At 45.9% G+C, this 26,866-nt stretch overlaps 1 protein-coding gene across 5 annotated transcripts in view; it reads right to left on the reverse strand.

Moving 5' to 3' along the window:
• Positions 1-258: 258 nt before the first annotated feature.
• TCF12 (transcription factor 12) overlaps positions 259-26,866 on the reverse strand; it is a 127,357-nt gene continuing 100,749 nt past the window's right edge. For 3 of the 5 annotated variants that reach the window (XM_044439011.1, XM_044439007.1, XM_044439010.1), the window contains 9 exons: positions 23,957-24,035; positions 19,638-19,711; positions 18,190-18,261; positions 17,142-17,348; positions 9,187-9,301; positions 8,738-8,909; positions 7,377-7,609; positions 3,635-3,784; positions 259-2,392 (listed from right to left, as the gene is read on the reverse strand). In XM_044439011.1, coding sequence (XP_044294946.1) covers positions 3,642-3,784; positions 7,377-7,609; positions 8,738-8,909; positions 9,187-9,301; positions 17,142-17,348; positions 18,190-18,261; positions 19,638-19,711; positions 23,957-24,035 — 1,095 coding nt within the window. In that variant the 3' untranslated portion in view covers positions 259-2,392; positions 3,635-3,641. The remainder of the gene's footprint in view (positions 2,393-3,634; positions 3,785-7,376; positions 7,610-8,737; positions 8,910-9,186; positions 9,302-17,141; positions 17,349-18,189; positions 18,262-19,637; positions 19,712-23,956; positions 24,036-26,866) is intronic. The other 2 variants (XM_044439009.1, XM_044439008.1) reach the window with 2 other exon arrangements.

Raw genomic sequence — 26,866 nt, forward strand, 5'->3', positions numbered from 1 at the left:
CCTGTGTGTGTCTTTTTCAGATCTTTTAAAGCACCAAATACAGAATCCTGAAGAAATGGATTTAAAGTGGGCACATTAGTTTCCCTCAAATTTCAATGCAGATGAATGTTTCAGAGACATTTAAACTACAAACTCCTAAATTTAGGAAACAACATAGCCTATTCAAGTCATTCCTTGAATTAATGTACAGAAACAGTAGTGCTATAAACACATCTTGGCATTAGATATGTATAAAAAAGTTACCGATAATACAACAAATTTAAAAAAGATGGCACATTTATTGCTACATAAATGTTATATACATAGTGTTTTCTGTTACATTGACAGAAAAAGTGTTGAACTTCTTGCTGCTGGTTGAAAAAGTTTATCAGTAACATCTTGAAATTTGACACAGGATACAAATTTGCAATAAACCAACAATGGGAACTGAATAACAAGGTGAGAAGCAATTCATCTCAGACAAGTAGCTCGTACGATACTCCATAAGGTACTACACAGTATGCTAGAACCCTACTATGCTCTTACAATGCTATTGTAAATTTCTGATATTAATGAACAGGTTATGGTAAATAACCCTACATTTTTACTACCTAATATAGTAAAATAAAGTAAGAAAATTTTTACTGAAAACCTTTTTTGATTTCAAAAATCTAGAAAGAGTAATATTTAGAATTCAAGAAACTTTCTTACAAGATTATTGTATAAAAGACTAGCTACAGTGAAAAATAAGCCAAATGTTTTCTCTTTCTCTCTCTTTCTCTCTCTGTTATGAAGGACAAACTGCAAAGTCTAATATAGCCATGAGACAATAAGCTAGGAAGGAAAAAGGCCAGGCAGGGGCAGCCGAGGACTTGCACACGTCATCATAAGCAGAAGCTCACTGAGCTGAGACACGCCGAGAGGAGGAAGAGCAAGGCCGCCAACATTTGCCAGGTGTTGCTGGAGGACAGATGCAAAGGCCTGGCAGCCGCCTGAAAACAGTGATTTGCTAGGAACCCTCTGAGGCATGATCTCAAAATCGCAACAACATTTTTGTTCTTTTCAATGCAGTGAGATTATTCAAAGAGTGAGTGGAGTCGTTCCTTCAGAGAGCGGAAGCAGGGTGCCGCTTGCACAAAAGAGAACGCTGCAATACTTGCAGGAGTTCTGCTCCGCTCTGCTCCGCTCCGCTCCCCCCACCCCCAGCTCTGCGGTTCTACAGTGGAAGACAATTTTTATGGAAGTTAAAGGAGTTGGATCAGTCCCAAGAGAGGCAGCAGTGAAGGTACACTTGGGCGGGGAGGCAGATGAAGCCACCCCACACCCTGACCGTGCGATAGATGCCTCTGCTCTTGCGTGCCTTGGGTGTGTGGCTGGCAGAATCCCTCCCCACCCCAACCTTCCCTGTTCACAGGTAAGCTAAACGTCAAGCCGTGCTATCAGGACAGCCTGGGACTGTGGCCCTCGTCTCCCAGTGACGGGATTGGCTCATCCCAACACCTGCTCATCAGAGGCTCAGAGCAAGCTCCTGCACCACAGGCCAGTAACCCTAATGTGTATTCAGTGGGGTTTGTGCTTACGTCCGCTGTGTGTGTACTTACTGCTTAAAAAACAATGCAGTTCTAAGCAGGTTCTCCTCCACTCAGCTGTGCTTTGCTAGGAACCCCGACAGTCTAAAGGCTTTCGCTGAGGCATCGAGGAGCTGCCGCCACCCTCTCTTCCGTTCAAGAAACGTCTGCCTGCACTCTTCCCCTGGACCTGAAAGGCTTCACGGTAAAGCGCAGTGCTGCGGCCGCGAGCATTTAATCGCAGAGACAGACCAAGGAAAACACATGTCAAGCGGGCAGAGGAGCTGGAAAAGACAGAAGCCCTTGTCCCTTCTTTCTTTTAAGACACTCGTAGGCATGTTGGGAATGTGAAGGGGCTGCTGCGGTGGTCGTGGCTTTGCTCTCGGAATGTGCTTTTGAACGCTGGCATCTCAACTGGACTATCAGCTTTGAACAGGTTAATTTTTCCCTTCAAATGTAGACCTTTATAGTTCTGTTACAAATAAATAACAATTTGTAGTTACAATGCATTTGTCAATTCGGTTTAGGCACAAGGCAACTTCCACAGCCAGTGGGAAGATTGAAGAGTCTCTGATTGTGCTGGAGCGGCATGCTGCGAACACGGCGACGGAGCAGGAGCAGGACGAGGAGATGTGCGGGGAATTTCCGGGGTCAGAATTCTCCAGGAAGGAGAGGCTGGCAATGCCACTCCGGATGCAGGTACTGACTAACAGCGTGGATCACAGGGCGGAGTTTGGGTTGCTTGCTTCTCTTCTCAGATGTGACCTCACTTAATGCTATTCTGAGTCTGTGTCCTTGTGAAGAAAAGGTCACCTTCTAGGCTTCCTCCCCATAATTCTGGAATTCTAGAGTACAAATTAAAGATGATATGAGCAAAAAGATGAAGGTACCTCAAGAACCTGTGTTAAATTTGTGAGGGATTAGATGGTCCATTAGCCTCAGATGGCTGATCTGCAAATGAGGCAGCAAATGTCGGGGTCCAGAAGCCAGCAGGGGGTGCAGTTCTGGGTGACAAAGCCTTTGTCGTGCGTTCAGAAGCCTCAGGAACAGCCCTGGGTCCCCCAGGGAGGACAAGGAAGCGATCCCGCCTTGGACCTGGAGAGCTGCGCCTCCAGTCTGTGCTGGCAATTGTGGGCTAGATGGACTGGGGTCTGAGGCAGCTTGAGGCAGCTTCCATTGCTCCTGCTGGTGGATCAAAACTCCTTCTGCTGGAGCAGCTGCTCCCAAACAGATGGCAAGACCCCACAGCCAAGAGGTGAAGCAAGGTGAACATCTCTGCCAGGGGCGATTTTCTCTCTGGGAGCACAGCAAACCCAGCACCAGAGCACCTGTGGTTTTCATGAAATGGAATGGGAAGCAGCTTCCTTGGGAGGCTCTGTCACCAGGCAGGAAAGCTCATGGAAAGACAAAGAGCTACCAAGAGCCCATATGCACTGACTGCAGGGAACCTCAGAAGTTGCCTTGTGCTGTGCCAGGCCTTTGGTCCACCTGGCTTAGTACTGGCAGCACTGACTGGCAGCAACACCCTCCAGGGTTTCAGAAAGGGGCTTGCCAAGGCCTAGCTGGAGATGCCACACCTTGGACTGCAGGCTTTCTGCACAGCGAGCAGGCGCTCTGCCTCATGAGCTACAACCTCTCCCCTCACTGCGGCCAACTTTCTCAGCCTACTATGAACAAGCTGGGCCACAGAGACTGGGAGGGAGGGGGCAGCAATCAGAGTAGCTCCATCAGGCCACGAGGACCAAGCCCAGTCCAGCTGGGTCACTTGCAATGGCTTTTGCCAGACCCCCCACTCCCCGCTCTTGGAAGTGGGTACAATGGAGCTGTGCAAGCACCTGCTGGGGTACCACCAAGAACTCCCAGATGTTTCCAATAAGGATGCTGCACTTTTTATTCACACTGGTCATTTTAACAAAACCGAGCGAGATACGGTGAACTAAAAGGGTACAGGCCTTCATTGCAAATTAAGCATTAGAGGTGGGTCTTGCAATTGCCAAACAGGGCTGGGCCACGTTTGGTTTGAGCCTTGTCCTGTGTGCCCACACATGCTTCAGCTCAGGGTCTTCAGAGCTCCTCCTCCCACTTACCTGGTGTTTACATATGACCCATAGGGTTGGTAGATTCACTGAGTCCAGGATGGCTTCCCGGGTGTGACGCTGGTGGCTCTGCTGATACGGCAGAAACTTTTTCTTCTTCCCTTCTCTTAAGGCAGGCTGCTTTGGGGTTTAGGTTCCTCTCTAAGAGCAAGATTTAAAAAATTACAGTTTGTATTAATGCATAGAAAATATTGTCTGGGTGGTTCATTTTGAAGACAGATAAACAAATCTGAGCAATCTATCTGGCTTCATCCAGCATGCTGAACGGAGCCCCTTATTCCTCCAGTTGTCTATCCCAGGGAAGGCGCTCCAAAGGCAGGTCACTTAAAACAATTAAAATGTGAGATAATTCTTTGAAAATCCAAAACTATAACAAAGCAACCATCTGGAATAGAATAAAACCAGGCTTACACTGCTCTTAGCTGCAAGCAAATGGAAGCAGCACCTTTTTAAAGGCCTGGCTGAAAGCCAACCCCGAGGGAGCCCCACCAGGGTGCACCAGCCTCCCAAGCAGCCTGCCACTCTGATTGATCCTGGTGGGGGCAAGTCCACAGGCCCTGGAGGCCGCCACCATAGTCTGGGCAACTCCACTGGAGCACAGGAGGACTGGTCCCAACCCAGGGCTCTCAACTGGGCTTGGAAAGAAATGGGAAAGAAAGGCTGCCTCTGTGGAAAATGAGAAGGTTAATACGTTTACACCAAGCTACTGAGGCCATGCACAAAAAGCAACCTCTCATCCATCCACTGAAGCCAGCGCAGCAAAGGCTGGGGGTGCCTCGGTCCTAGTGCTGTGGCACTGCGCCTGGCGCTGCGTAGCTGGCCAGGGCCTCACAATCGGCAGGGAGCAGCTCCTGTGTCAGCCCCGCTAAGGGTCAATCACCAAGAGCAGGAAACGGGCACGTTCCCCCACCACCTCAAGCCCTCCTCCTGCAGTCTTTAATGCGCCTTCACGCACACCTTTTCCAACATTTTTTCACTTGCGGTTAAGCAAGGTAAACCTAAGTTGTGCCTTGTCTACAAAGGCAAGGGAAAGCTGTGGGGGGGGGGGGGATGTCAGGGCCACGCTGCCAGGGCTGCTCCTGGCCCAGCTTGGTTGGGTGACCCCTCTCCTAGAATGGTTCTAATTTTGCTGGTCATTATAAGAATGATGACGCCCCTTCGCAAACCGGTGCCCGTGTTTCCTTCTCCTCCTTTCCCGGACCTTTCCTTTCTGCTTTGACACAGTGTCTTTTAGACTAAAGCCGGCAGGCAGACACTGCTGTGCTTTTCTGAATCCAAAACTGGAAGCCACCTGTGGGGGCTCTTTGGTGGATGTGTGGAATTGCCATGTTTTAAACAGCAGTTCCTGCTGCCTGTGTGCAGTGGAAGCCCCTCTGGAAGCATCCCTCGAAGCGTGCTTTCATTCATGCATGCTAGCTCCTCCAGCCTTCCCCCAAACCGCAAGAAGCACAGGCGCCTGGCTGCTGCACTGTCTTCCCTGGCACAGGTTAACACCATGTGACCCCACGTCTCGCCTTCAGCAAACTCAGTGGAGGCTGCGACCCACATGTCTGGGAAAATGGGCACGCGAGTGCTCCCAGGCCTACTGCCACCGGCACATTCAACACCATGTTTACCCTGATAGCTAGCCCTGCTTTCATTCCACAAAGAGTTCTGGGAGCACACATGGCTCCTCTTAATGTTTCTTCTCACAACAGCCCAGAAGGGCATGCTAGGGTGAGAGACAGCGACGGGCCCAAACTCGGCCAGTGAGCTTCAGGGCTGAACACGGAGCTGGGCCTGGGTCTCTCCAACCCAGCCCAGCAATCCGGGTACTGCAGCACCCTGACTCTGGTGGACACTTCTCCTCCCCCAGCCAAAAGATGTGATCTCGTGACTGGAAAAATACTGACATTGGTTATTCCCTCTCTACATTCAGTGGTGGTTTTGTCACTTCCGACACAAATGCTCTCAGCCCTTGTTTCCTTACAACATACCACTGGGAGGAGAGAAGCAAAATTAGGCCCAAGTTGCTGGCATAACCAACGTAACAGATGCAATGTCACTCAGTGATTTAGACCACTGAGCAGATATTAAAACTGACACCTTCCACCTCTCAAAGACATTTATATGTATACCCTGGGAAAGCATCAGATGAGAAAGCACAATACAAAGCACAGCTGTGTCCAGCCAGCCCGCAGGGAGAAATAAACAAGAGACAAAATGAACGGACGAACAAACGCGTGAACACCTCCTCTTTGGGGGAAGATGGGGGCTCTGAGGTCTGTTTCATCATTTCTTTGACACCGATATAAAAGGAGCCTGCATGTTAGAGGTCAACAGTCGCTCCAGTTCCACAGGAAAATGAGATTATAAAGAACTGCGCTTATTTTATAACCTGACCTCCAGAGGGGACTTTTCAAGGTTGACGCAGACAGGATATGGATTTGTTGGTACGAGTCAACGAGTCAACTTTGCTTCTAGTGGCAGCTGGTGACCCTCCCAAAGTCTGGCGAACCCCATAAGGATTATGATAAATGGACTTGACAGAATGTAATTTAAATAAAAAAAATTGCCCGTGGTTAGGATTCAAAGCTCCTGGTGCGCTGGCGTACACACAGGGCTCAGCACAAACATTCTCGACATGGAGGGCGGCAGAGCAGCCCTTCCTGCAGAGACCGCCAGGCATGTAGGGGACCCCCTTCCACGCACAGCACTTCAGTGGAATTCAATATCATTTGTTCCCTATGAAAACAATACAGCCTGCCTAAAAACTGCAGAAAAGATGAACCAAGATGACAAGTGCATTTTCAGTTTCATCTCTCCTCTGTTTCAATCTGTTTTAGCGCTGCAGTTTGCAAATACAGCCAAGAGCCAGCAAGTGGTGGGCTTGGAACTAGGAGAGCTGACTTAAATTCTCAGCTTAGATGGGGGACCTTTGGTTGCCTTGAGCAAATGGATCTGAGCCTCAAGCTGCCCTGTCATCATCAAGGGAACAGAAAATGACCCAGGAAAACCTGAAACATGCTTAATTTAAGACTGCGGAACTCAAGCTGGCAGAAACAAAGAAAACTCCAGCAAATTCCTGGAATATTTCTAGAATGCTTGGGGGACTCGGATCGAGTTCTCTGGCAGAAGGCATGCAGGTGGTTCTCAGGCTGCCTGGATGGAAACCCATCAACCTACTTGGCAAGTGACAGAGAAAACCCCTGCATGCAGCTTGAATGCTGTATGTGCACACATAAAGCATTCAGACAGCACACAAAGACTGCATTGCCAGCAGACAACAGGATAAATCTTGGTTTGTTTTCTTAGCCCCTGGGTTGTTTCCCTCCTCTTTCAACCCCTCCCTCCCTGTGATGAAAACACTATTGTGCCACTGCAGTAGAGCATTTTTAATCACACTTGTCCGCTACCTTTGTAACATGGTGAAACTATTCATGAACAACCACAGCTCTGGGTTCACATGTAACGGCAACTCACGATTTAAACAACCCAGAGTTAACACTGGGCTGCTTCAAACCATTGGCTTTCAGTGTGTGGTGGTGGCCACTTTGAAAGTCCAGTCTCCAGCAGGTGGGAGGGGGTTTGTCCAGGGTTATCATGTACCTGAGCCCAGATAGCAGGAGTTATCTGAGGATTAACTCTACAGCAGACTACTGGCTCAAAGTGACTGCAGGCTTGTGCTGCAATCTTGGTGGGTTGCAATTATCATTCAAGAGAGAAAGAAAGGGAGGGAGGGAGGGAGGCTCACCCCTGACTTGCTGCTCCAGACTGAGGATGACTGCCACCGCCTGGTGAAGAATAAGCAGCTTGGTCTGAGGTTTTTCACTCTTCAGGTGAAGTTGACACATCCGTCCCAGCTCTTTGAATGCTTCATTAATATCTCGGACCCGCAAGCGCTCACGAGCATTGTTGGCCATTCGCCGTTCCCTTTCCCTCTCCAGCTTCTGTTCTGGGTTCAAGTCCTCGTCTTCATTCATGCTGCTGTTGACGCATAAGTGGGAGAGGCACCTGAGGTGAGTATGCTCAGGGACACCTGTCCTCCCTCGGGCATGGAGCTTTCCACAGGGCGCTTCTAGTAACAAGTGCTCTCGTTCAGCTCTTTGGCGTGCGTGCGTGCGTGCGTGTTGCATGAACAAGCATCCATTTCTCGCTCTAGGGATTCCCCCAGCGCTAGCCCTGAGTTACTTCGTTCCACGCATGAGTGATGTCTGTGCAAGACTTGTGTAAGCCTGTGTGATTATGGCCCCCCACAGCAAAGGGCAAATTTGGAGATTCCGTGCTCCAAAAGTGTTACCACAGCTGAAATCTGCAAGCAGCAGACTTGTTGGCAAGAGCACATCCTGAGTGAACTCCTCAAACCCACGCAGCCCACAGCAAAGGGCGGAATGCACATTCCTGCTCTTCGCCTTTCTATGGCTTATTTGTGGAAGTGACATTTTCCATGTCTTGCTAGTTATTTTGCAAAGGTCGCCCCATCCCTGCCTCTTATATTTACCAGTAGCCCAAACCACTTAAGGAGAAGGGGGAGAAGTGATGCTTCCTCTGGATGGGCAAGGAGAAAAGTGGCAGCCTTACATGAGCCTGCTGCCTTGTGAACTGAATTAGACCCCTTCCAGAGGTGCACAGAGTAAACATGTTCTATTCGGGGTGCAAGGCAAGCACACGGTAGATCGGGGTCTCTTAAAACAGGTGGGTCATCAGGGGGGACAGCATACTCCCTTACACAAGGCCGGGCAATGCAATGCTGACTAGAAATCCTCAAAGGATGGAAGTGTATGCCATCCTTTGTGACATATCAGATGCAGTGGGTCTCATCCTGGAGGAGCAACAGAGGGCTGCAGCTGCACCACTGCTGGTGACAGTGAATTGCCCTGCCCGTGGGGGAATGGACCATGAAACTCACACGAAAGACTTCTGAAGCACTGGCTTTTTTTTAATTCACCATTCGGTTATTTTGTCACTCACTCAATTATCATCCCTGAAATTTGCTAGTGCTATTTCTGACGATGGCCCAGAAGTGAGTTCACCACTCTAGATTTAGTCTCATCCCTGGAAGGAAGAGGCATGCAGAGAACCAAATCTCCCAGGAGAAGGCGCAGGGTGCTGTACCTTGTTCTTCCCCTTGACGAAATCTTGATATCCTTCTGGGAGGACTCGTCGTCAGATTTCATGTCATCAGAGGAAGCGGGCTCATGAGCATTTTCATCCTTCTCCTTGTGTTCTGACTTGATCTCAGCTGGTCCTATAGCCACTGACTGGGCTGGCAACCCAGCTGACAGCACTGCAAGGAAAGCCAAGGCAGATAACTGACAACAGTGAAACCTTAAGTCCCATGTTCAATTTATCTTCCTAAGGGGATAAGCACCCAACAGCTCTCTAGCTCGTGGAGTATATGCAGAAAACAACTGAAAAGCAAGAGAAAGAGCAGGGGGAATGCTGTAAGATGGTATCAGAATAAGTTCCATGCCTGTGCTCCCGGGGCTCCAATGCTTAGCTTGGGATCTGCACCCTCCCTCAAGCAGGCTGGCAAAGGCAAACCCAGCTGGAACGTGACTTACCTCTGTAGGTTTCTGATGTTTTGTGATTCAACTCTGCATTCTGGGCAGGGAGGCTGGCAGACAATCCGGAATGGTTGCTACCGAGGTTGAGGCTCTCTTCCCGGTGAGTGCTGACCTGAGTCAAGGGAAGCACAGCCAGAGACCATAACTCAGCTTGAGGAAGCAGTCAGTTCTGGGGCATTTTTCTGATGGGCTGATCCCAACTCTTAGGCTGCAACCACAGGTGTGGCTGGCTTGCAGGGGGCACGGAGCGCTGGGAAACTGACGGGACTCATATCTGAGCCAGCATGCGTGAAACTGAGCTTTACAGAAGCAGAATTCAGATTAGAAGGATACGCTTTCATTGAGGCCTGTACAAGAGAACTTCTCACCAGACTGTGCCTCAGGTGACCACGAGTCACTCTGACACTGCCTCATGCTTGCCCATGTATAGTCTGTGCAGCATCCGAGCCCTCTAGCCAGGCTCTTGGCCCTGTGAACGCAGGTCCTTCATTGAGAGTAATCCAGGGATTAATCCAAGGTCTTCTGGCCAGACAGCATGGATCCTGCCATGGAGTGCTGGCCCTTCCTGGGATACAATTGTTCCCACCACAAAGGTTCAGCAGCAGTGAAGTTGAAAGCCAAAGCAGGAGGGTTTGGAAATGCAATCAGTTCACGCATCTGAGGTCCAAAGACTGAAAGGAAACCTTTGTTCTCTTTAACCACCTGAGAGACCTCTCCTTGCTGTATCAGTGTTCTCATCATACATTTTGCTGCTGCCCTGGCAGGGCAGCTGGCAGGCTTCACAATGAAACCTTGCTTTCCGACACTGCAAAGACAACTGTGCCATTAAAGCGACTGGTTCAAAGCTCAGTTCTCCTCCTCTTAAAAACATTACTGGGACAAACAAAGGCATCTCTAGTTTTCAGTTATTTAAGACTGGCCTCCATGCCAAGCTATTATACAGAGGATAAAGCCCTTTGAAATCCATCTATGAAACGTAACCTAAACAAGGCAATTAAAAATAAAATTGAAATGAGAAAGGGGGCTCCCATGCATTTTACTACTATTATCATCCAAAGATGAAGCTTTTTATTGGAATGAGTGTCAGTGAACAGCAGCTCAAATATTAAGCTTTTAATTAAAAAGGTTTATTGCCCACAGTTACGCATGAGAACCCCTGTTTTCCAATAAATCCTTCAATCCTAGCAAACTGCTGAGCTTTGAATCCCTCTTGTGTAATTAATGCAGCTTTTCCCTTTAACATCTTAGTGTGGATTTTCCTCAGACAGAGACAAATACCCTGAATGCAAGCCCATGCTTTAATCTACACTGTTTCCTGTAAATTCCAGTTCATCCCAATTCATTGCTTTTGTTCTTGGTCTGACCCATGGCCAGAGCCATGCTAGCCAATGTCTGATTCTCCTTTCGCTGCAGAGGAGTGCTTTGCCCTGGTGAGCGTGAAGTTTGCATTACTAGGAGCCTCCAAGACAGGCACAGCCAGCAGGTAAAGCAAACCAGCCTCCACACAAAGACAGCTCAAGACTCATTCTGGGGACATGGGGTTAAAAAAAGATCCTGCTAAACTCTGCCCCAGAGGTATCATATTTCTATGTTCTAGTTCGCTCAAATCCAAAGACAGGGTGTTTTTATTCAAGCTGCTAACTATGAGATGCTTTAGGGGCAAGTGAGCTTCAGAATGGTCTTATAACACTATTCCTCAAGCCATATGCAACCCCTGCAGCTGTCAGTTCCTTTGTAGTGTTAAAATCTAGGGCTAATCTGATGGTGACAGACTGACTGACTGAGTATGAAATTCAGAAAATGGTCTGCAAAGTGTGAATATGGAGTTGAACTTCTCAGACTATATGATAAAGGAGACCAAGCCAACGATTTGGATTAATGGCATTTCTGCCAAAATATTGACACAGTGATAAAACACATGTTAAAACAAGTACAATGTCAAACAGTGATCTGCTTAAATGAGTCCTTCTGCATTTGATGAAAGCTAAACATATTACACCATCAACTGAATCACAATAAACAGGTACTTCCTATGCAAGATGCGTGCACATCATGCTAAGTACTGGGATGTTAAGATTAAGGACAGAATTCTAACTTTGCAACAACAGTTAGCTGCATTTAGTTACCCCAGTAAAGCAGAATTGAGCTTGATGGGGTGGATTTAGGCGAGCTCTGGGCCCACATGCTCCCCCTTCCCTGTGAGGAGCAGTTTAATTTTCTTACATCTGAACCTGGCAAACTTGATTTCAACTCTAGTTTGTCTGAACCAAGGCTTATGAAGTTGGCTTGTTTCAACCAAACCAGAATTAACTTGAAACACTGTTTAAGTTTTGATGCAGTGCTAAACTGTGCTAAATCGAAGATGAAACTTCCAATTTCTTATATTTGCCTGTGTTGAGGGCCAGGACAGGGGGGACACATGTCAGCCAAAAGCTTGACAAGGCACGTTACCGTCATAATAAACCATGCTTATCGTAATGTCTGATCAAAGCCACTGACTTGCCAATTAATGGAACAGTTGATCATGCTGTTCCCAACAACTGTACATTGAAAAAAGACTTGAGGAAGGGAGCAAAGGAGTGAGCCACCACTGTCCATTAGCTCAGTCACATACAATGTACACTATGCTATCTTCCACAGGCTCCACATGTGTCACTTAACTCTTTCCTATCAGACACTTGCTGGATCTGCATGACGCAGCAATCCTTGAGTGAAGACAGCACGCTCACCATGTGATGTGCCCCACAGAGGGCTATTCTGTCATGTGAGCAACCCCATACATCTCTCATTGTCCAAGCAATACCTTTAGTAGTTATTTACGAAATAACAGAAGTCCATGTTTTCCTAAGCAAAATGGGGCCAACACAATAGGATGTGTTTCAGCACAAAAAGGAAACAAAAGCCATCTCCGTAAATTGTATGAATGTCAAGATGGTCTGTTCACTTGCAAAACTGTTGTAAAAATGGCTTATTTCAATAAATTACCTGCTCAAAGGATAAACAAGATTTTGAAACAACATTTGGCGAATCAGCATAAAGACAGAATTCTATGAATATTAATTAATTAATATGAATGAATAAGATACAAATGCAGGTGTTCAATTTTCAGGGGCAGAAAAGCAATGACCTGACTGTACTTTTCAGAGGTGCCCATTAAAAAAAAAAAAAAACCACACAGGCAAATGAAAAAAGCTAATAATTGGAGTGCAGAGGGGGAGGCAAAGTAGGTTCTGCTGCAAAGAACCCTGGGATACATGCCAAAACTGGCTGGAGGACTGAAGCAAAGGGAGACGGAAACGCCTCATGATAAACTCAATTATCTGTCAGGTATGCGGCAGGCTGTTCAGTGAACAACTCACCCACCATTGCTCATTCCCAGGGTGGCTCAGAGTGCCTGACCAGTTCTGTTAAGAGTGGTCTGACTGCAACTGCTTACAATTTAGCTGAACCCTAAACAACATGATGAATGACAGCAATCAAATTTCATTGGACCAGAGGGTTACTGACATTTGTCCCCTAAAACCTGTCGTGGTGAGCAGACACCGCATCTCCAAGAATGCCTCTCCCAGCACAAGCAATTTGTTAAGTAAGGCCAGAGGAAATCACCTTCCATCTAAGAGCCTAAGGCTCTGAACAGGCTTGCTGTGCCATCAAGTTGTGCGTCACTGGTGCTGGGAAGCTTTGGAGAAATAATTTCCGGATGCTTATTCTGCTCTAGGAAAAAATAAACAAAATAAAATCCTATTGGGGACTCTTCTCTAAGACACTGTCCCTGGCTGGCACTTGCTCCATCCTCATAGCAGGTGCATCCCAGGGACAGCACCTGGAGAGCGTGTCCACGCTGCGCTTACTGAAAGTGCACATTTCCAGAATGAAACCATTTTGAGCTAAGCTCATAAATAATATAAATTAATGACATTCCACACATTTGGCGTCCAAAAGTGGGGCTGCCAAACCACTGACAACCCCTCTAGTTCGTTGTTTGGGCACCTCAGAGATGCTGTCAGGGGCTGCCAAAAGTCATCTCTGGGGATGGGGGGGGGGAGGGGAAAAGGCGGGGGAGCTACCCTGAGTCAAAATAGCTCCGTACTGCAGTGGGAGAGCGGCCTGAAGTGCAAGGTCCCCTGGAGCACTGGCTGGCAGATCGGGAGGATGAAGGAGGCGAGTGACAACCCAAGGTGAAGCTGACTGCACTGAGCATGAATGGAAGCATGCCAATGGGTATCGCATCTGCCCATTTCTTGGAAGTTTCTGGCATGTCTGGCAAGGCAGTGGCTGAGAGACTGCTTCCAATTTCAGCTCAGAGCTTCCTGGCTGTTCCAGAGCAAGCCAGATTCTTTCCAGCAGAACACAATGGCAAATAATAGCACTAAAATGTTTCCAAACATGAAATAGAAAGCATGGTGGGTTACTTTTAGAGATTAAAATTGAAAGTGTGACAACCAGCAAAACAGCAACACACGCACGCGCACACTCACGGGGGGGGGCAGGGAAGCAGGAAATTAATTTTAAGAACAGGCTCAAAAAATCAGTAAGTTTTATAATAAAATCATGCCTGGTTATGCAAGTCATAAAAATTGAGTTGAATTACTCATTTCCTTGTTTCTTCTGCCAAGGACATTTTCCCAAATATATTAGTTAAAAAGCTAAAATGTGTTACATTGGTATGTTCAGAAGAGACTTCTAAATCTTAACACAGGGTTCATCACAGATGCCTTCTGCTGACTTGATAGAGCTTAGAATTCCCTTAGCATACGTTTATTTATCTCATCTACATCCCAGCTTCCTACCACACAGAATTCCTCTGAAGTGTTTGGAAGCTGGACCATTAGGGATCCACCACCCACTCTGGACTTCCTGGTCATGGGTGTCACTCCCTTGAGGACAAACTGGAAAAAGATGCAAGGGCTGTGTTTGTGCAATCATGGCAGGGGAAATAAGCCATGGTGGCTTATTTCTCCCATCGCATGTGCTGACGGTGTGTCAGTGGAATTTAGTTAATTCCCCTTGCCGCAGAGGTTGCCACGTAGCCCAAACCTGTTGGACATGCCTTGCTGTGGTGGCCAAAAACAATCAAAGAAGCCATGGGCTACTGCTGGGTGGCTGTCCAATCCCCATAAGCCATGACAGGTCTCAAGAGGCAGGGAAGTATGCTGCTACGCCTGCATCTTAACAGCCATGGTGCTGGCCCAGGGTCTCCAGGTGTGCCCACCTGAGCCATTTCTTCTTAAAGCAGAGCAGCAAAGTATCAAGCCCTTCCTCTCCGATGCCTCAGAACAGGCAAAAGGCGTGTGGATTGCTCTCTTTCTATCTTGGTATTACTTGGAGTGATCCATGTCTGAATTAGCCTGGGACTTCTATGCTGTTCGTGGCCTGCACCAGCACTAGCAAGGCTAACTGCATGAGTTAGTTGGTCTGTCCTCAGTTTGAGCCTATAAAGCCCTACAGGGCTGGGGACCATAATATGTGATGGAGCACCTCTCCTAACTGCAATCTACCTGGGCCTTGACTGGTAGCAACAAGGAGAAGGGCCTTTTTAGTGGTAGCCTCCAGTTATGGAATGAGCTCCCCATGGAGGCCCCAACCCTAACTCTTTCAGCATCAGGTTAAAGCTGTCCTCTATCACAGGACATTTAATTGATTTACTAGGGCTTTGTTAGTTGCTTAAATAGACTGTTTTATTATTTCATATAAGCTATTACAACTTTTTATATGCATTTTAATTTGGTTTTACATTTTGTATGACAACCTTTTAATGATGTTTTTAATGGTGGTATTTTTATACCATCGTTTTGTGTGTGGTAATCCTCCAGGGAAACTTGGGCTGCTGGACAGTATAGAAACAAATTAACACTTGGTTGAGGCTTGTTGTGTGAAACTGTGTAGCAGATATTGTGCTAGGGTTAAACCACCCTTGCATAATCCACAGACTGTTGTTGCACTATGCAATAGTTGTTTAGATTTTATCAAACCCCTGTCTGCTGCTGGGGTTCATGCAACACAATAAACTGTGACTGAATACTGAATATTCAAAATAGCCATGTCTGTACACTGGCATGCACTGCAACCTACCATGACTTCAAAAAGCAAGCCAAGGTGGGCTGTCTGATCATGTGAACTGCGTAATAATGTGGAGTCCATTGGGTCTGAATTTACTGGAGGAACCAAGACAACATTCCCAGGGATAATCACAGAAATTTACCTGTCACAGCCAATTATACACAATCCACTGCCACACTCAGATGCAGTTCAACAGACTTATTCCATTAAGTCATATTTTACTAACTTCATATGAAATAAAAAATTTGACAGAATGTTGGCCTTAGCCCAAGGAGACCGAATTACAATGATATTAAACTTCAAACAATTTTCAAAGCCAACAAACCAGATGCCTACAAGAACATCAGAGCCTGCCATTTTGTCCTTTGCTGACCACAACAAATGCATCTTCTTCCTCCTGCATATTTCAGTGGTTGGTTCCAGCAGGTTACAGTGGCAATGCACAGCCGTGCAGCTGGTTGCACTCCATCTCCTCTTCTAGGCATGGCCAGGACAACAGGGAACAAACTGAAACAAAAGGGTCCTAAGGGGGGAGATCCTTAAAGAGATGCAGAGACGGCCAACAGAGGAGAAGGCCGGCTTGGTCATTCTACCAAATCAGTGGCCACATCTGCTTCTTGTGCCAGCCTGCTCAGTGAGTTCTACCAGTTCACATTCTTTCCACCAACCCAGTCATAGTCCACGTTCCATTGCTGCATTTTTACTTACAGACACAGAAGCCCAAACGTTTTGCTTTACTGTACTTTCTCCTCTGCATTAATAACAAGGGCATTCTAGTTCCATGGCAGATTCCATGTCATTAACCTACTTCATTACTGAATGTGTATCCTGAAATTATATGATGGCCTAAAGCCAAACATACCACCCTGCCTGGGGGTGGGTGGGAGTTTAACAAGAAACCAACTTGCCTCTTTGATGCTTGCCAGCACGAATATAAATGGAGTTCTAATGTTTGAATGGAAAAGTGAAAGCCATCCGGTTTTATATATTACACCTCCTTCAGCAATTGAGCTGCCCAATTATTTTGATGGCACATAAAATCCTGCTTTCCTTAAGAAATCCCCAGCTGTGAAACTGTTCTAGAAAGCAAAACCATCTCAGGCAGGAGCTTTGAAAAATCACAGAAGATGTGCAGTGGGAAAAGAGCAGAGCGAAAGGGTTCCTTCTCTGGCATGGGGATGCCAGAGTCTCCCAGGACTCTGCTTAGAAGAGTCATTAACAAGCGAGTGACTCATTTCGCTTGTCTATGGATGGGGGAGGTCACACGACAGATCTTGTTTTCCCGCTGTCACAAAAATACAGCCGTACTCAAACTAATTTAATTTAGAAACTTAAGTGTATATTTTGAGTCTGGGGACAATCTGGTTTCACAGGCCAGCCAGCTTTCTTTACCAATGCCTGTTATTTAAGGCTGGCTGCATTTTATAACCAGCTTTCTTCCCAGTCCACAACACTTGAGACCAAGTCCTTCCTCCTTGACTGCTTTTCCTATTCAGACTCCATATTCACTATTTCAAGCAAAATACCATCAGCCAATTATGACACATCTGGGAAAACCATGCTGTATGCTCAATACCTTCAACAGTAAGACTGGGCCTTCAGCGTCGGCCACAACATTAGAATTTTACAGACCCTTTCCAGGGTCAGCACTTTCATCCCCTACAGACCTCCCCTCCCCTCCCCTCCCCTCCCCTCCCCACATTTCTTCTCTTTGCAAATGACCCGCAGGTGCAGTTGCCTGGTATTTTTTCTTCCATTTTCTCTACTTCAGCTTCCTGAGAATTGCTACCGATGCATAACACCAAATCTTTAAGCTTCACTTCTGCTGCTGATTAAAGGAGCAAAAGGCAATCAGTTTAACTTAGTCAATAACAGATGAAATGCCTGCTTACCATTGAAGCCTGCCGACTGGTTGCTACAAGGCTGGACGCACCATAATTCGAGCTCAAGCTACTAATTGGCCCATTATGGGATGGTCCCAGTAAACTGTGTATATCTCCATGTGCTCCGGCCAGACTGGTGGAAGGTCCCACGGCATGGTTCCTCAGCACATTGATAGCATCATCAAGTCTGTCCAAGCGATCCTCCATCCGTGACTGCTGTTGGGATTTAGGAGGAGCACTAAGGTCATTTATTGTACACATCTGCTAAGTCCATTATATTGTAATGCTTTCTACAACAGGAGACATGAAAGGTAGTAAATGAAATGCAATATCGAAAGGGTTTCAAAAGCAGCTACAGCATTGTAAACAAATGGGGAAACAACTGCTTGAGGAGAGGAGGAAAAATTACTTCTATCTCAAAAACAAAGGGTTGCTTCTCAAAATTAGGGTATTTCTATTATTAATGCTGTCTATATTCTGGAATACAGCTTAAAGAAAGGAGAAAATCAGCAACACACTTCAAAATCTAATGTGGATTAAAAATGGAACACTCGTGAAGCTGCATAATTTTCCTGGAGAGTCCAGTAAGACGGTGGCTTTTTAGGGAACAAATGATTGCAAAACTGAAAAGCCAACCCAGCAAAGTGGATATCATCTTAAGACCCGGGTCCAAATCTCCCCCATCCCTACCACAAAGCTTGGAACGGCCTTAGAAGCTCGCCATTCCACAGTTCCCATCATTCCCAACTAGCACAGCAGGTCATGCTGGCTGGCGATGATGGGAGTTAGAGTCACTGTGTTTAGAGGGCACCTGGCTGGGGAAGGCTGGGCCAGCCACTGCACCTGCCCTGGTGGTCACCTGGTGGCTTAGGCTTCTTGCACCTACTGCTAAAATTATGTCAACATTGGCAATGTTCTACCAACTGACAGGGCAAAATGGTTGAAGGAAGGGATGTGCCATCTATGCTGAGCTATACTATGGTGCTAATTAAGGAGGAAATCTGTAAGTAGAGTTAAATGAAAAATCAAAAAGGCACCATTTAAAGAGAAATAGTACCTCACAGACATCCTTTAAGAATGACATAGCATCTTGCAAATGCTCGTGAAGCTGTTGCTCAACTCGATTTTTCTGGCAAAGTCAAGACAGAACAGGAAGCAAAGCACAGGTTAAGTAATTATAAAGAGGTGAGGTAAACAGCTGGTGTGTGTAGCAGCCTGAATGGTTAGTTAAGTTAATCCAACAAAGATTTACTTATACTGAGGAATGAGAGGATAAAATGCTGGATATTCTAGTAACATTAGAAATCTGACTTGCACGTACTGCTCACATTTATTAGCAAAATGTATGGCTATAACAGAATTATTTTATTTGTTAGTTGCATGAAATAAAATGTTATTTGGGAGAACTTGTAAGATTTACAAATCCTAATGAGTAAGCAGTGCTTGGTCCACCTCCTAATATTGCAAACATCAGCACACCAGACCCCAGGCTAGATCAGGCCTGTGTAGCCAACTGGATGCCTGTGGGGAGGAAGCCCACAAGCAGGAGATGATGCTATCAGCCCCTTCCTGTTATTCCCAGCACAGGTACACAGAAACATGCTGCCTCTGTGCCTTGTGGCAGCACATCACTGTGACCTGTGGCCTGCTCCTCCATGGATCTCCCTGCACTCCCTCCAAGGCTGTGTGGCCCAGTTCCAGTTCCACACCCTGATGACCCCCCTGCGTTCTAAGACCATGAGAAAGGGGAAATATTTCTCCACACCTTCCTTGATTTTATAGACCTGTCCTGTCTCCACTTACTCACCTTTTTACTAACCAAAAGCCAAAAAATTGCAACTTTCCTCATACAGGGGTTGCATCAAACCCTTGATCCTTTTGGTTACTGTTATCTACACCTTTTCCAATTCTAAAACATCCTTTTACAGACAGGTGATTCAGAAGGCTCAGATACAACCAAACCATCATCGCTGGAAGTCAAGGCAACAGCAAAGGAAGGCTTGCATCCAATGTCTATGCCAGTTTCTCAGACATACGATCAACCTTGCCTATTCAAATAAAGGGCACCTCTTCATACTTCTGTTTGCAGAGAGCAGCCCACAGGCCAGACATCCACCCACCCACCCACTCACTAATTGTTGGCATTAGGGTCAAAAAGGGAAAAGAATCAGAGAGGGAAAGAAGTGTGAAATATTTTATCACAACTCTTTTCTGGCAAGGCTCATTCTAAGAATTAGCTGGTGGCTTACAAAAAGGTAGCAGAGTTTCAAACAAGACTATCACACCAGCTGTCTTCAGCATACAAGCTTGATGCCGAAAGAACAGATGGCAAAAGGCCCGCCCTGCATGTTTGGTATTGTTCATTTGAAGACAGCCATTTGTCAGCAAAGAATCCATTTGTAATGCTATCCTACTGTTCTCTTCAGGGACTGCTGGATTTATTAAACAAAACAAGAATGCCATCTCTTGGCAACAAAGTCATATTCAGCTTTAAGGGATTCTTACCAAGGAGTGCAGAGAATTTTCATAGTTTGGAGACGAAGGGGCTTGTCCTGCAGTCCTTGACCACTGACTGGCACCTGTTAAGATCAACAGTGATGAAACACTGATGTATATATGAAAAAAAAGAAAATATAAAGGCAATCCCACTACAGCAGAGCACGCTTCGTATGTAATTTGTAACACAAGAAGTGCTGGCTTTCAAAAGTGCTCAAGCTGCTTCTTATCCCTTTGATGGATTTGTGTTTTGGCCTTTGCAAATCTCCTGGAATACCAGTCCTGGTAACATGGAGGCTGAGAGAGCTCTAGGGTATGCTAAATTTCTCAACAGATATAAAGATGCACAATGGATACAAAATTAGTTGTTTCAGTCATTTCTATGGCACAGCTCAGTAGAAACTCTCAATAAAGCAATTAAAACAACTATGGAAATGTGGACTAATCTAGTGCAGCCAATTCCAGCACAAATCACTGGATTCTGGCTGCAGCACGTTGGAGTTGCAGAACTTTCTCCAGTCTACACATGAACAGGATTTCAGCCTTAGTGATCCAAAGCCTATATATTGGATACTGGCCTTAACATCAGACAGATGCAGTGACCCCTTGCTGGCCTACATGGGGCCAGATGCATGAAACCCTTACATTCCTTTCAACAGCGTAGTTCTGACCTGGACATAATGAATACACTCAATGCTAACACAACACTGAAGTGGAAAAAGTACAACTGACAAGTGCCACAGTGGGCAAGCTTTCTTTTTCACAAGCCTTCTCTTGCCTCCACCCGATCCTCCCATGCACACGCAGTCATAACAATTTGTGTCACGGAGGCAGAGCTGTCCCTGTTTACTCCAAGCTGCAGGTCTTTCTACCAGTATCTAAAGATTATTGGGGAGAAAAACTTTGCTGCTGAGCTTTCAAGAGAAGGGATGTCTTCTGTCCAAGCCAAGAACAAGGGAGGCTGAAAGGAACTCATGGGGACTCTGGAAAGGATGCCAGCCCAGCCCAGCCCAGCCCAGCCCAGCCTGCCCCCCCCACCCCCCACCACCAGAGTTTTCAGTAAGGCAGCATAGCTGAGGGAAGCTGAACTCCCAGGAGAAGCCCAAGTTCCCTTGCTTGTGATTCAGCTGCCCTGCAATGTACTTTTTTACCCACCAGCAGGAGAACGCTTGGTAGATGCAACAGGGACTCCCTGAGCACAGTGGGGTGCTTCATCTCAGAGAAGGAATGGGAGGTCCTGAGCAGGCTCGCTCTCTCACTTTTTTGAGGGCTGAGAAAACCAGCGCTGACTTGTCAGGCTGGTGCCAGAAGGCATGAGCTCCACATGGCACCCTTCAGCTGGAGACCTCACAGGGCCTTTCAAACAGTGGCATAAATCCTTCCAGGCCGAGTTCTCCCTGAGATGGTGAATGGTGGCTTGGGATGTGCCACTGCAAGTGGCTTGTGGCTGCTCACCTGACTGAATGCTCCCTGCACTTGAAGAAACGGTGACTGGTCAGGGAGACAACCACCTTCCCTGCCAGCGGGAGCTGCGTTGGACTTTTCAATCACAAGCACCCCTTGCTTGTAGCAACACAGTCCTGTTTGCCCTTTGAACTTGTTGTGTGAACTACAGCAGATACCACCCAGAGGAGACGTTTGGCTGAGTTTGGGGTAAAACATGTAATTGAAAGAGACCAGGGAACCTACTATACTCCATCCCAACTGTTACACACTGGGACTGCAGCCAGCTTCAGCAACAAGACAGATCAGTGATTTTGCCTGTAGACATTTCACACGCTAGAAAATGAGGCAGAAAGGCTGTTGCGAAGGTTTCTGTACTACATACTATACGAACGAAGGGCTTTAAGCATTACATCACCCAGCTTTTAATACTAATTCCTTGTTAAATAATGAATTTAAGTCAATGGGTCTTTCTTAAGTCCTCTGTGTGTGTCAAACAGCTGTTTCGCATTCACCACACAGCTGAGGCCCACGTGTTTCTGCAAATGATGCAGAAGCTGCCCGAAGTATACCTCCATGCTAAAAAGCCACTCACCCGATTCCTACAAGCAGTTCACAGGGTTCCAATATTTTGTTCTAAAGGCAAGAATGCTGCTGTTTCAGCATTCCCTTGTATCTTTCAAAAAGCATGGGTAAGAAATATGCATAAAGCACCAAGGATCATTTTTTCAAATGCTAATTCAAGCTTTGTGGTTGCATTAGTCAAAAATTCAAAGACTTTCTGGGTGATGGCTGAGGCGGTTTTCTTAAAACGCCTCTGAAGCAAACAGATGTTTAAAAGTTACTGTTACAAAGCTATTAGAAATTGTCGATGCATGCTACCCTCCCAAGCCAGTGGGCTGTTGAAAAGGTCTACAGATTTATTTACTTGCAAACCTGAACTATGCATACGCCATGTACACCTCAACAGTTACGAGATCAATTTTCCTGTAAAGTTTCACCTCCCCACCCAACACTTTTAAAAAAATAAGACTGAGCTTGCTAAGCTATACAGAGCCTAATTTACACCTATTTACATGAATGGGAGAGTGAACCAATGAGGCATTTGAAGCTAAAATTAGATCCTTTCTGTCCTCAGAAACTTCTCCAAGCATGATAGGAAAGTAACTTCGCATTTTGCTTTTACCATAAACTTATCACAAAGCCCCAGTGGAGCCGGGTCCAAAGGGTCCTTTTCGCCTTAGAGAGTTCATTCTGCTCCAAGTTGACTTTGTTTTGACTGAAGTTAACATTCTCAGAGTACCTATTTGCAACATGGATTTCGTATTTATAGTAGCCTTTAAACAACAACAACAAATCCTGTTAGGCTACTGTGTTACCTTGGACCCCTTCCATTGCCCATTATCATATCAGCATTTCACCCAGGCATGTTTGTTTTGCTTTTTTTTGTTTCATCTTCTGTTGCTTTTCCAAGGCTTCCTTGGAATGAAGGAAGCTTGCTTAATGAAGAGTGCTTAATTGGTAGGCTATTTTTTTCTCCAATCATATGACACAGTCTTGTTCGCAGAACAGTTCAGTACTCAGCAGTATGATGCTAGAGACCCACAGTCCCTAAAACAGAGTTTGTGTTAGATATTTTAAAGGTGTGATACCAGTAATTTCTAGTTTTAATATTAATCTCAATTAATTTTAAAATATAATGTTATCTTTGTTTCCAAATTAGGATTTGAAAGGCGTCCACTGGATTCCATTAACAGACTGATACTTTTTTTTTTTAAAGGAATGCAAGGTTAAAAGTAGCTGACAGCACAACCCTACTGAAAAAGTTTTTTTCCCCACAGAATTTAAATGGATTAACTCCCTAACAAGTGCACTTAGGATTGTAGCCCACACGACCTAAAACATAGACATTTCTATTAAAAAAAATTAAGAGTGAAATCTTGGTTCTGCTACATGGAGTAGAGGAAAATAAAGAAATTTACTTATCATGAATCTCTTGGAGTGTCTTCTTCAGCTTTAGGATGGGACCTCCCTAATTTCTAGCAGTAAATGAACACACTCTGAAGTCAGGGCAACATGGGTCTTCCTTGATTAAAGCATTTTAGAACCCAGCTGATGGTTCTTGGAATGTCTCTCCAGTATGAGAAACATCCTGAATACTGTAATATCCAGGATCACACCCAAATGTGACAGTTGCTCATTAGGATGGATCCAACACAGTATTTTTCTGGTTGACAGCAAACTTGTTCCTGAGATATGTCGGAATCACCTGGAGTGAGCAGGTGAGTATGTCAGCATGTCATCCAGACAGAGCCACCATAGCACTATCAGGACCTCCATGAACTTCCAGAGTGCTGGTGTGAACCCAGTCAGCCCTGCCTTGCATTAAGCGAGGAATTTGCTGAGATTGAAGCGAAGGTGCCTCTAGCTGATTTCCTTGACGGTAACATGTCCATGTGTAAAAGGGAGCTCTCAGCATGAACCACACTCCTGAAGAACATGGCCAGCCTGGGCAAATGCACATACAGCACTGACAGAATTCACAAGATGAAACAAAACAAAGTCATGCTGTGTAGCCCACATGCACATCAGGGTCCCAAGCCAGCAAGTGGGGGTGGCCGGAATAACGACATGGCGGGAATGATGCCTGAGCATCTACAGGTGGGCAGTGGAAGATGGATTGGTGGCATGGCTTACAGGGCTGCTTCTAGAACCAATGGCAGGATGGAAACCAAACTAGTTGCTGGCATGGAAGAAATTGGGCAGACTGTGTATCACTGTGAAACCAGACTACTATGTCAGTATTTTTCTTCAGGAAGGCCTACATACTTAAGACGGATGTAAAGAGAAAATTCAGAATACTGCTAAAAGAAGCTGGATCCTACCTGTGAGAGGTGATGGTGATCCAACAGGTGTTGAGGGATTTGAAGGAAAACTACTGCTAGTGTGGTCAGGAGAATAAATCTAAATGAAAAGAAAAAAAAAAACACGTATTTGCTATAATTGCTATATGCTAGAAAATGGACCATACTAAAGACACCATAGTTCTCCTTGAACATGTCTGAATGAGGTAAATTGCTATGATAACTGATACAATTTTGCTGTAATTGACTGTAACCCCTTTCCAAAAAATAACATTTAATCACTGTTTCAAGCATTAAATAATTGTGCATCTGACCATGGGAAAATAATGAAGGATTTCATTATTTAAATAAACTTAAATAAACATAAGTTAAACTCTGGGACAAATGTGTCCCATTTCTTGCTTACTTCCAAGACATTTTTGGTTGCCCCATACCCCGTGTTCTACTCATTTCAGTACACACCTTCCTGTTTTGTGGTTTTAGTTCTCAATGTTAGAACATGTTTGCTGTCCTTACTGGGAGTGTCTATGACCCCAGCCAATTGGCTTCTCTACTGTAGAACATTTGATAAAAGCCACACAGACTATTGAGCACATGGTGGCTCAGGAGTGACCTTCCCCTCCTTTCTCCGCCTGCTGTTATCCCAGGGGAAAAAGTGGTTGCATCCTGTTTTTCCCTGCTCCCCACAGCTGATGTGAGCCATTCTGGTCATGCTGCAGCTTGACATTTTATTTTTGAACTTTCTTTTGGGAAGTGGAAGAAGACTAAAAAGTCACTTGTCTAGACAACTCCCATGATCTTAATTTTGGCTAGCTGCAAGCTTCCCTGCCAAGGAACCCCAGTGACACTTCGGAGTATCGCCCATGGCCATTACCCCTTAAAATGGGTTTTTTCGGTGACTATACATGCAATAACTGCAGCCATTTTTAAAACCAGCAGTGGCCCTGCTTCTGCAGCTAGAACAATTGGGTTTTTTAAACTGGGGGGCGGGGATTCAGACCAGCAAGGGCGGTTTCTGGCCAAAATCAGCAGTCACCCACCCACTCCAGGGTCTGGCACAGGCTGCAAGTGCGTATTTCCCTCCTCCCTTTGCATTCAAATCTCACAGGCTGGGACTGGGGGCGTCTTGCAAAGCAGCACTGAACTTTGTGCTGTCCTCTCTGCAGGGCATCTCCTGGTCTGAGGGGGAAGATCAGGGAATCACAGTTGCCTCCCTCAGTTTTGCTGCGAATTGGAGGGGAATCCCACTGACAGGAGGAAGGGCTTTCTTTGGCATGTGTCAAAGATTACCAGATTACCCTGCTTACTGGGATTCCCCCTAAGCTTTGCTCTCCCTGAGATGCCAGAAACACCATAGACCTCTTGCTCTCCCTACAGCCCAAGAATCTTGCGTGGCACAATGAGGGATCTGTCTCTGAAAACACCCTTTTAGGCTGGATCTTTGCTTTAATTGTGTGTGTGTGTGTGGGGGGGGAAGTTATGGCTCTTGGAAATGCAAGGTCAGCCCAGGCCACATGAGCACCCCTGATATCCAGAAGCTTTCGCTGCTCACAGAAACTCCCCCGCCCATTTTTTCCCATCGCAGGGGCTGCATGTTACTTTGGGAATGTATGCTACCTCCTTGGGATACACAACCGCCACAGGCACTATGGACCTCTCTGACAAAGAAAGGAAATGAAAATGAAATAGGCACTGAACACAGTGGTTACGTTGCACAATTCCCACTAATTTAATTTAAGGCAGACTTTGCCCAAGAGGAGGATTGTTTTTGCTGTCGAGGTCCAATGAGGAGGCGGCTAGTAGGCTGTTCAACTGTGCACCCCCCTCACCAATGGGAGCCCTCCTTGCGCAGGTCATGGCCCATTCGGACCAGCAGGGTGCCATTAGGCCAGGTTCCAAAGAAAAGAGCCCCCTGCGAGGCTGGGCAGGAGGCCCTGGGGCACCTAGCCTTAGCACTGCCAGCACTCCCTTTGAAGGCTTCTGAGGACACTTCAGCAAGGCTTTGTCATGCTAATGTCACTGGGCCTCAAGCAACAAAGCCATTCAGGAATTACTTGGAAAAGTCAACTTCCCAACATTTTCCTCTCTTTTGTTCGAAGCATACTGGCCATTTAGCTATCTGAGCCACACAAAGGCACTCCCCCTTGGTTTGGAGGTAGGAATCAAAACATAGGTTCTGACAAAGAGATTTGATATAATCAACAAAGTTAAACAGCCCTCCACTTTGATCTCCTTTAAATTAAAGACCAAGTGTTTTGATTTGGCATTAAGCACTGAAACAAACCAGATGTTTCTCCCGCCATATAACCCTCCATGGGCACAATCTTAAGGGTTATTGTTTGGCAAACGTTCAGGGAAACACATTAGAAATGGCACAAATACCCAGATTTTCTTTGCTTTTATCTACACTGGTTCATTATCTAAACCAATGTATAATCCATTGGGCTTTTGGAACTCTGTGTAAATACTTTCATGTACAATTCTCTTTCTTGCCTACTCTGAGATTAAGACCACAATTATCCAGGCTTAAACCTAAAATAAAAGAACCTTTGCAAATGTATTATCTGGCCTTACATGTTTAATCATGCAGTCTTCTGCATGGTCTTTAATATTTAAACTGAGGAACAAATGCTGCATCTTCTGATGTTTCACACATGAAAGGCTCAAAACACACACACTGGGAACACCAGAATTTACTGTAGCTAGGAACACCAATATTTAGAAAGCAGGAAAGAAGAACGTTTTCACCATTTAACTACTAATACTATGACAACAGCTCACAGTGCTATTAACAGGAACATTTAAAAAATAAAAAAGAACAAAAACATAGTGGTTCCCACACATGCCTGTTTACTTGTGGAAGAGCAACAAAAAGTAGACTTTGTATGTCTCCCTGTTTGAAGCAAGGGGAGCAGGGGAGTGGCAGCCCAG

Source organism: Varanus komodoensis, unplaced genomic scaffold (assembly GCF_004798865.1).
Source record: "Varanus komodoensis strain SLA01 unplaced genomic scaffold, ASM479886v1 scaffold33, whole genome shotgun sequence".
NCBI classification, from domain to species: Eukaryota; Metazoa; Chordata; class Lepidosauria; order Squamata; family Varanidae; genus Varanus; species Varanus komodoensis.